General features: G+C 45.2%; 1 protein-coding gene across 1 annotated transcript in view; it reads left to right on the forward strand.

The window, feature by feature from the left end:
* Nucleotides 1-10,761, forward strand: part of LOC144115305 (tachykinin-like peptides receptor 99D) — a 98,478-nt gene extending 87,717 nt beyond the window's left edge. Inside the window, exons 4-5 of the mRNA XM_077649641.1 lie at nt 2,218-2,308; nt 6,680-10,761. Of these exons, the coding sequence (XP_077505767.1) occupies nt 2,218-2,308; nt 6,680-6,799 (211 nt within the window). The 3' untranslated portion in view covers nt 6,800-10,761. The remainder of the gene's footprint in view (nt 1-2,217; nt 2,309-6,679) is intronic.
* The last annotated feature ends 259 nt before the right edge of the window (nt 10,762-11,020 follow it).

Below are 11,020 nucleotides of genomic sequence, written 5' to 3' on the forward strand. Positions count from 1 at the left end.
TTTCGGGTCATCACGTGTTGGTCGTATACGCGCTGGTTCCTGACGCGCCGTATACTGATCTAGCGGCGCCTGTTTGCTGAGAGTATCCCGCTCAAAACCGAGCGAGGGAGCGTCGAGCAACGCGGCGGCGATGAAAGAGAAGAGAGCGAATGTGTTCATGTGCGAGGACTTCGTGGACCCCAGGCATCAACCAGCTAGAAGCGCGTCCATCTCACCGCTGAGGCACTTGGTTTATTTCATGAAAGGGGAAGAAAAAAGTAAGGAGAGATACAGGCAATACGAAACCATTTGAATGTTCTTCGGTGAATAACGCGTCCAACGATTACCGTTCACTGCACACAATCCTCTTTTTACAGCGGTATAGCTGTTAGATTCACGTCTTGCCGAAACACGGCTCCCGACCCGACACCATCGAATCCGTACGCTGCGACAAACTTCGCGTACGCGAAGATAAATACCTTGGACTCGGTCAGAACAATGGGCGAGGATAAAAATCGTTACAAGATACGGTCTCGGATCATTTATTTATTATTATAAGACCGCTTTAAATCAGATTTTCTTATCAGATGAATAAGGGAAGATCGTTCGCTTGAGTGAGTCCTACGCCTCTGTGATGGATTCCCCTAAATGCGTTAACTGCAGTTACATAAAATTTTTAGGCCTGTGAACCGTTCGCCTACCTTCTAAATGATTGGGCGAATTTTTGCGTGTCGTCCTACGTTTAAGACAATTTATTTTGCCCAGTATTTAAAAACGTCATCGCTATAATTACGTCGATTTTTCAAATAAATCTCAATTAGATGCGCTGGCAGCCCCAGGCTATTTTTTAATCACAAAAACAAAAGTCATTGTAATGCGGAGTACACGGTTTTAAATGCTTAATTAATTAAATGCTTAAAAAGCATTAAATTAAGGTACAGAAATAGAGTACGTTTGCTGCAGTTCGCACGTGCGACTTGGCCATGTTGCCGCCAAAGTCATCATGAGCGGCGTATTCGCGTTATTTCGCCAGTAACTCCTAATCAAGCAGAGGTCGCATCCTTTTTTATCCTTTTCTATATTTTGTCTTCAAGCAAGCGCCAGCTTCAAAGTCAACCATAATGCACAAACGCAACGACCTGCTCTATTGCGCTCCATTGGTGTCCTCTCCGGTCGCTGAGACGTGAGTCTAACCCTAGCGGCGTGTCCTACCGAACGCGTTCAATTAGTTGTGGTAAGCTCAAACTCACGCGACAGCTGTTTGTTCCCTAGTATGCAAACCAGACCTCAGACAGTACATGAACGTTCACCAGTTCAGATGTAGGCGAAGTATAACGCACGAGGTGACCTTATAGGGAAGAGAACCCAGATCTATGTAGGCACTTCTGCGGGGGCTTTATTTACCTAAGTACAGAAAGTGGTACAGCTACCTGTCTGGGGGCTGTCGGAAGAGCGAGAAAAGAAATGAAAAAGGGAGGGAAGTGCGGCTAAGAGGAGGGCTGCTTTCATCTTTCTAATCAAACAAAGGAAATTGAAAGCTGCACATATTGCAGCCGTCCGCCCTCTGCGCTGGTCGATTTTATATTAGCTATGGCGATACTATCGCTGTTTTCATAATTTGGAAACTCGGCAAAACATGCCATCAAGCAAAAAAACTTCCTCTGGTTTTATGCTTGCGTGGGGACTGTATGTCGGTCGGCAGATAAGAACCGCATATAACGGCTCCCCGATTCTTTGCGCGCTTACTTCCTTCGGCAGTGAAGCCGTGGGCAGCTTACTTCGCGCTGTTTTACGCTTAATACGCGTTTACGTGCGCTTGCTACCAGTATCTAACAGCGAGAAAACACATGGTGAAGACACTGCGTTAAAGAATACTTGTATATCTTGAACCCCTTTGCACGTTCCTGAGTAGTTACGGCTGCTATGCCATAACAATGACTATATCTTTCTTCCGTTTATTTCTTATCACAAAACTCAATACCAAGCAGAGCAGGAAGGGTTTTTATCGGGGCCTTATTACTTTTGTTTCAAGTGATGGAGCGGAGAAAATGTTTTATTCCTGTATCTTTCGTGCCGGACTCACTTTATGTTCGTTACGACAGTGCTGCTGCATAAATCTGTCAAGCTGCGGGTCACTTTTCGACTGTTTCACGAAGTTGGAGTGTAAAGAGTTCTGCGGTAAATACTTCCAAGCGGTTGTTCATGTAATACGCGTTTTTTCACTCTCTGTGCGTGCAGGTATCGCTACATCAACGTCATCTGGTTTATCATGCACTGGCTGGCCATGAGCAACTCCTGCTACAATCCTTTCATCTACGCCATCTACAGCGTAAGTCTTTGAGCGGCTGCTCAGCATGCAACGCTTTACACAAGCGCGCACGGAACTGTCCGGCACGTGACGCCAGTAAGCGATTTCCCATTTTCCGTTAGGCTTGCACTACATTGAGAAAGCATGAAAACGCCGGTGAAATATTTGAAATGTGTGAAGTGGTATTTTATGCTAGTGGCGCCGGACGATTTTACAATAAGTGCCTGCAAATTTGACTACAGAAAATATCAGACTACGTTTTTCCTGAAATCGTCAACGAATGTGTTTACATTGTTTATACAGCTATTCGACATGTGTGAAAGAATCGGAGGTCTAAGAAGCAGGATACTCATGAGACGAGTAGAAATTGTGGTTATTCGAGTAATAAAAGCAAAATGAACCTCTTTTGATGAGTGTATACATAATGTTTAACCGCGATGGCAGTAGCAGTGGCACTTGGAGAAAATCCCGGTGGTGTCCATGTCAAGCCTCCGTGAGTGAAGCCTCCACGCTGTGGAAGAACCACCCGTCAGCCACTTCCTCTTCGCACCGCCCTAACTAGGAGGATGCCCACCCACATCCAACTACACCCTCGACCCACCACTCCACCTTAACTCACCTCCACCATCCAGGAGCGCCATTCACCATCCGCCCACCCAACTTCACCCTCCTGACGCGCCATCTACGACCAACCTACCTCCACCCTTGACAAGGCCTCCACCCACCAGAGGCCCACGCAGAAGCGGAGCGAAAAAGTGCCCACGAAATAGATTAAAAGACTCAGTGGGAAAGCCATCTGCCCTCCAGAAGCACCACCCATCCTCCACCTTCCCACCCTACCGTGCCCTTCACTCACCACCCTCCGCCACTTCTGATCCACCTCCGCCCACCCATTCAAAGCATTCATTATACTAAAATCATCAAAGTAATAATCGAGGATAAATCCGCATGCTATCGCAGATTTTTCTCATCGGGATTCTTGATCGTGCTATCAATTTTTTGTCTAAAAAGTAAACGAAGTAAGGCATCCTGCAAGGGATAAAGATGATTTCGATGACAAAAAGCGCTGATGGCGAAGAAGTGTGTTGTTGTATCAGAAGCCGGTAGAAGACGTGCTTACCTGCTTCTTCATCCCTCTCCTAATTTTTCTGCGCCCCTCCCCCCTCCACTCCCCGCCTTTTCTCCGAGTCTTTCCTGCGCGCAGGGGGGCTTCTAGCGACAGCAAGCCTCTTGGTCCTTCTCATACTCTGGGGTTCAATTCTCAGCAGTCCTAGAGCTACTTGTCGCCATTGTTGCCAAACTCGACCCGTGTGCGCGGCTTCTGAAGTTCTAAACTCTGGACCCACCCACACGCGAGTCTAACGCTCTCTGTACAGAACGCTTTCTCAGTAGGGCATCGGCATATGACAGAATTGCTTTTCTTTACGTCTGAACCTCGTGGAAGGAAATTGGCATTTTTCTGGGACTTGCACTGTGGCTTTGCTGCGGTTTCAGAAATTTCATTTTCTTGGATCCGTTTTTTTATTTTTTAACCTTAAGCTTTTGGTTTCAAAATCTGTTCTAACTTTGCGGTCTGGTTGAGGCACCTTGTTTCTTTAGTCATTTTTTGTGTCGAGACATGACAAATATAACGCCAAAAAAGAGAAGAAAAATGAAGTGATTATGATAAATGAACGCTGTCTTGGGAGCATCGCCTTTCGTCCGCCACATTTTAATTTCTTGAGTGATTGACTTTGAACTCCCCAAAGCAGCACTCAGCTGGCCCTTAGTTATATCTTATCTAAAGACTTCGGGTAATTTCTACCACCTGGAGCTCTTTAAAGTGCGCTGGAAGGTCACTACATGAGCGTTTTTTTTTTTGCATTTCGTCTACATCTAAATGCTACCGTTCTTTTCTTTGTGTGTGTGTGGGCTATGTGTATCGGGATGGAATACCTATCGGCCGGTACCCGAAATTTCTCCATGGCACATAGCATTGAGTTGTCCACTGTGAATTTTTTTTATAATAGCATCTATTGCTATGCTGCATCATAATGAAATTGTGCAAACGTCCTATTTTACTCTATAGATCTGGACCATCAAACATTTAATATCGTCACGGATTATCTTACTCGCGGCGAAGGAGTTTGCGGTCAATCAAAGACACGGTAAGAGTTAGATGAAGCGAGATAAGTCTACCAGAAAGGGGCATCACAGCACTAGATTGTCGACTTGCATCACCGCCGGGATTTGCCGTGTAATGAAGAACGACTCAGTGGTGCTGGAGACGAGTTCTAGAATAAATCTAATTTTCGCCACTCCCCCGCGGAACGCACCGAGCTCTTCCTTTTTCTGACAGGGACGGCCTGTGATGGGGACGTTGCGCTTTCTCAGTTCAAATCGAATAATGTATTGCTACAGGTTTGTCGAGGCCGTAATTTTGACGTACATCTTAGCCAAAGCCACCGTTACGGCCTACTAGCCGCATAGCCAGAGCGTGCGAATTCTATCTCTATACCGCAGTGACAGTACTACAGCACTCCAGAAACAAAAGAAGGCAAAAAGGAAGATGAAAAAAGTAGCACAGAGTTTTTCCAGTGCATACAGAAGTACAAAAAATTATAGCCGGCCGAAGCCACAGCCATGGAGTTACAAAAGATATGGTTCAATATCAGCATTGGGTTTGCTTTTCTTTTTGTACATCTGGGAGTCTCGCTAGGAATCCTTTCGCCTTGTTTTTATGTTTTGTCCAGATATAAGCAACTCCTACTCTGTCTACATCTCGAGTGAGCGCTGTTCTTGTTTGACTTCTGGCGCGAAGCTGAAGAACTGCTGCTATTGCCGGTCGCGCCTCCAGCGCACGAGTGGCAAACATTTCATCTCGCTGTTCCCTCGCGCGCCAGTTCGCGCCCTCGTCGTTAGAAGCTGCCGCCCTAATGCATTGGGGCATGTATTTTTGCACATTTGTGCGGCACAATGCCGTATATTGACAAATTTGCATTGATATAAGCTGATCCCGATTATTGAAACAAGCAGCATGATTTTTTTTTTTTTTTTGCTGATAGAGAAAGCCGCTTGCTGTCGTTCTCGAGAGCTGTTTCGGGCTCTCTGGGTGCATGTGGTGTAGTGTTGGCAGAGCCCGTTTTTAACGCGGCAGCGTTAAGGCTTCCGTTCAGTGGAAAATCCGGCGTCGATGTTGCTGCACTTGTCGGCGTTGTGAGCGAAAAATACGGATTGGTCGAAAAGGTGGCTACGTCACACCTGAAGCAGCGGAATTGAAAAGTCATTAAATAATTAGAAAACAGGTGATTAAAAGGCCGCCGCATGACTCAAACTTCATTAGGATGCATAAGTATACAAAGTAAATGAATTACGCTGAAAATAAAATTCCGATAATTATTCGGCAATAAAGTCCCGGACTCTTTGGTTGCAAGTAAGAAAAGCTAGCGCTAGGCAAACGCAGTTTTGTTTTCTTTACTCCCAGGCCACGCAGACATGTTCAGTTCATACGGCTTGGTTAAAGCGGGTCTTTATACTTATGTCGTGTGGCCATTCACATAATGATTGCGATAGGTAAAGAGGAAACAGTGTCCGTGTCTGCGCGGGCAAGAGGAACTGTGACGGGACCCATTAAAGCTAAAGACGCCAAGCTTCCTTAATGGAGGAGGGGATGTGGTTCCCAAATTTTTTGCACTGTTGGAAGAAGTAAAATATAAAAAAATATAAAATCTAAAAATAAAGTAAAAACAGAAGTTTTTTTCTGATATGTTATTATGGTGATCGTATTACTGGACTGGAGCAGCGAGCACCGCAGCGCGTGCCGGACATTGAAGATCAGATGCACCACGGAGTGAAATGTGCTGGCGGGCGTGGCTGTGCGCGCACCGTAGCGGGCGGGTTTCGAATGGTGGCCGAAGTTTGTTGAGCCACAGCACCAAAGGTGATGGTGTTTTCGAAATTCTAGAAGCTGATGTAGCTACTTCCCAGCTGCAAATCTCTGACTGAATCTAGGCGCCTAACTCTAATAGTAGTTATCCAGCTCATCTGGCCAGTTATTTGTCTGTTTTCTGACGTCCGTCAAAACTGGTATTACTATGCCGGAAAAGGCATTTTTATACCTCAAAAACCTATCTTTATTAATTTGTGCCGGGCCTCGCTGAAACATCCGGCATATTCGCCTCGAATGAAGACCTGTTCAAGTGCAGACAATCTTTAAGTTCGTTTTCACCTCGAGGCGCAAGAAAGTCGCCATTCGCGCATGTCTGACTGTCAACCAACAATTGAAAACATTAATGGTCGGTTTTTGTTTTCACTTATTTACCTTAGGGCAAGCATGGACCGCATTCTAGTTGCCTTGCGCCGTAGGTGAGCCGTAGCACTCTTTCTTCTTGTTTCTCGCCTCTGCTTTTGCAGGAAAAATTCAACACCGAGTTCAAAGCCCGCATCCGCTGCTGCGCCCGGCGACACCACGAGGAGATCATCTACGGGCACTCCTCCATCATGACCCAGCTGTCCGTGCGACTGCAGTCCTGAAACGTGCGAAAGAACACCGCGGTCGTTCTCGGAAGCCTGTGACTCAGCCGTGCCGCCGAGGGAAACGAGCTTTGACGTCGCGTCCGCGTACGGCAAATAGCGGGGGTTTGCGAGCCACACACCTGAGGAATGCGGTGCATTGGCTGAACATCGCGGGGCTCGTCGTTGGAACTTGATGCAGTAGCAGCGTAGTCAGGATTGTGTTCGTTTGGGCAAAATACTAAGATGAAATAGGCTTTAAGTCCAAAGGCAGCTGAGAAATTCTTTCTGTGGACTTATGTCACGTTAAGCGTGCCGGTGGCTGAGCTTGTCGTCTGTAGCTCAGATTAGCCCTGGAACGCATCGATATTTGTTCCGATTGCAGATACGCCGTAACAAACTCACTGTTCGAGCAAAAAGCCTGTCGCCTTGGGAATCAGTGAAAGGAGGAAAGCCTGTCTTCTCCAAACTCTAGCCAGCTCGAGGACACATCTCAACCTAATGGTGTGTGCTACTTGTGATACAGTAGCTTCCCGGAGTTAAAAAAAAAAGGGTGCACTGTATCCTGCAGAAAAGCAGTTTCCCGAGTGAATGGCGTATATGTCGTGAGAAGCAGCGTTGCTTTATTGCAATCCATGGCGCTGGTCGTTCAACTCTGATAGTACGCCGAGCTCACGATTTACCACGACAGACGCACGCCGCGCGGTCTTCGCGGCCGCCTGAAAGAAGACTGTCATGCTTTCTGTGCAACAGTTCGCCTGTATGCCCGAGCAAGCTTTGAACGGGGTCACACCACGCAAAAGGGGGCACATCATATACTACGCGTTCAGACACGTTCAGACTGCAGGTGCACTGCCTTTGCTGGGCATCTGTTGCGCGCTGTTCCAGGAGCAAGGCTTCAGGCGTAAAATGTGCTTGGTGACTAAAACGCATTGCACAAAGAAGTGTCGATGTTGGTGCTCTGTTATGGCGCTAAGCGTCATGTGCGACTGGGAACAACAAAAAAGCGCAGCAATGTGCCGCATTCCTCCAGACCAGCTTCGCAGTTTACGGAGCTCAAGAGAGTGGAGAGTGGTGCCTCCATGGACGGTGCGGCGTCGAAGTGTGGCTCCAGCAGCTGCCCTGCTTCCCTCCACTCAGAGAGGCACGGGAGACAGTTCGCCTATTTCCGTGCAGCTTTGCCCGACCGCGGTGTTTTTTGAAGACTGCCCATGTCACGATTCGCTCACGACGGCTATGGAAGGCCGACAAAGATGGCGGGGTGTGGGTGTCGACGTTACATCCCTATACGCCTGTGCTGCTTTTTGTCTTGCTGCGCTTGTACAGAGCGCTCACGGGAAGGGAAAAGTGAGTGGTTGTCTGACCAACTGGTGAGTTTATGCATGAGTGACAATTTATTCAATTTCTTAACTGACTGAATGACATGATTAAAAGCGACATGTTCTTTTATTTTAATCAGCACGTTGTTCACTTGTGTTAACCAATGAGAAGATTGACTGATACGCTAAGTGGCTGAATAATTTACATTGCGCGAGCGTGCTACAGCAATTTCAAAACAATCACTACGCATGGCTATTTTTCACACTGAGACGCTCCAGTGAACTCAGGTGTGTTACGCTCATTTTGGTGATTGCATTCTGCGTAGTTTCAACGAAATATCATTCGTACTTGTTCATAAGTGGCGAAAAAGAGATCGCCTCATTAAGTTACTGTGTATAACATAAAAGTACTTTTAATGAATCCCATATTTTGCATAGATGAACTTTGTTCGTTGATGTTGCTGCGGTAGATCTGCTCTCCAAATTTACGGCATGGGGATGCTCTTTCAGTTGTACGCTCTGAGATGGCAAAATTTCTCATGTACACTGTGACACAATTTTACGCTTGCCTGATGCGCATCTAAAATATAATTACTGGAATAAAAATCTCATAGATGGGCATATATATAATGGGACTTTTCTGCGCATTTAGAACTTATGAGGCTCTAAACTGAAAGCATTATACAAGCAGTATTCAAAGAACGATAGAAGCAAGCAGGTTTGGTTGAGTTTTCATTATTAAGATTTCATCCAGATCTCAAAACCCGGCATTCAAGTTGAAAAGATGTGCCCAAATTATATTTCTCCTTCCGAAGAAAAACGGACGGTATATATCGGCTTTGAGCATAAAAAAATGTAAGCATCGCACTAAAGGCAGCAATGGTCTGAGTGGGCTGAAAGACAAACTCAGTGGTTAGGTAAACGCGATTTCTTTTCTGCCACCCCTAAACGAACAGATGCATGACAGTGTTTCAAATATCTATTTTCTCGGTCGCTTCTATCTTATTAATTTGCTTATTTATGCACTGGAAGTATGTAATGTATTTAAGAAAAGAGGTGCGAAAAGAGAAAGTTGGAATATTTCACAGCGCGTGTTGAGTGACATTCGCGGCCTCGGTGTTATCCTCCGTTTTCGCTTTACCATGTAAAAATACACGTTGCCGTTTTTTCAAGCAACTTTCATTCATTCATTCGTTCATTCATTCATTCATAACGGTTCACTTGGTCGTCTGTAAACTCGCTTCGTAGCCCCGCGAGGACTTTATAGGAGAATGAAAGTTTGACGATAAAATACCGTGGCCAGTTTGCCACTCATTCTTCTTGGAACATGGTGCTCGACAGACCATCATCATGTCCATGTTTTTCCCAAACTTATTCGCTCTCTTTGGGCAGTCACTCAGCCCCAGTAAGTGTTTCTCTATGTGATGGATGATCTCTTTTACCAAAATTACATACCTCTACGACTCTGCTACGCACACATCGATTAGCAGAGCCGCGTGGTTTTCTAGAAATCCTGTTCAGAGGTGGAGTAAGTGGAGGGGACATCTACTGCTAAAAAACAAAGCAAACAAACTCTTGTAAAACGTTGCATTTGATTTAGCTCACTTGAACACAGTTTAAAACAAGCTGATGGAGATTTTCAAATGAGCAACAACAGTAAATCAGTGTTGTGTATATAAGCATTAAAAAAGTAGTATGATTACACTGTGATATACAAAAGCCTAACAGCAGAGCTTTATTAGAAGTGGAGACGAACTGGAAGGTAGCAAAATTCTAAACACGCCGATTTAAAAATCTGGAACGTAAGTGCAACATAGAAGATTTGCTTTACAAAACAGATCTTGCGGGAATACAGTGATGTACGACAACCAAATCCTAGTTCACCCACTGCTTGAGCTTTGCTGATTTTGTAATTTGCTATTTATTAAAAGCCAGAAATATTTGTGAAAACTCTTGCGTTTGTTGAATCAGTCAAAATGGACAGTTTAGAGTACTGAACTACTCGATGACAATGGAAGCAGTGCAGCAGAAGAAAGCACGGACTTCTGGCCTGTAAGTTACCGAAGACTGCCATATTTTTTTGAAGGTGGACTCTATTTCTTATGGCCCTGCTGACAGTTGAGCCATGTTTTATAAAAGGCCATTTCAAATTGTGCTTGTGTAAAACAGACGCACCAAAACGGGCGACGCAAGCTTGCCCTAACATCCCAATAAATTACTTACTAGTTTTTGTTTAAACTGACAATATGTATATAAATTCCAAAGATTCTTTTCATAGCAGGAACGCTAGCCAACCACCACCTTTGCAGTAATGACTGGAACCGAAATGATTGTCTTGTTTTTATGACAGAATCAAGTTATAAGGCAATGATCTAAGTGTTGAGCCAGCGTCGAGCGAACAGGCTTTCACTCACATCAGTATATTTTTTCCTATATCTGCTAACAATTTGCAATGACTTTGCATAGCTGAAAGAGTGAAGCCCTGACGGAGAATATTTTTGAGACACATGCGAAACGAAGGGCAAAGCTCTTAGTTATTTTTGCCTAAAAAGGATCATAACAATGGGGCCTCTATTAACCACCATTTTGATGCCAGCTTCTCTTAGAGGCTGCAACAGGATGCAACGAAGAAAGAAGAAAAAACACGCCATCAAGATCTACATTTAAAATAACGATAAAACACAAAAAAATCGCACAAAAACGGTGACATTCTCGATGGAAACGCTTGCAGACTGCTCCGAAAATGCGATTATCATATCTTAGCCGTAGCAGTTCTTGCGGGTTACATTAACTAATACCGCAGTAACCACAGATTGCAACATCGCTGCTCAATATTTGATAGTTTTGTGCGCGATGAAAGTGCAGTATACTTCTAAACATAGGGCAAGCAGAACGGACCACAACGCGTTCAGTCTGTACGATT

The sequence above is a fragment of the Amblyomma americanum genome, chromosome 1, assembly GCF_052857255.1.
Source record: "Amblyomma americanum isolate KBUSLIRL-KWMA chromosome 1, ASM5285725v1, whole genome shotgun sequence".
Classification (NCBI taxonomy): Eukaryota; Metazoa; Arthropoda; class Arachnida; order Ixodida; family Ixodidae; genus Amblyomma; species Amblyomma americanum.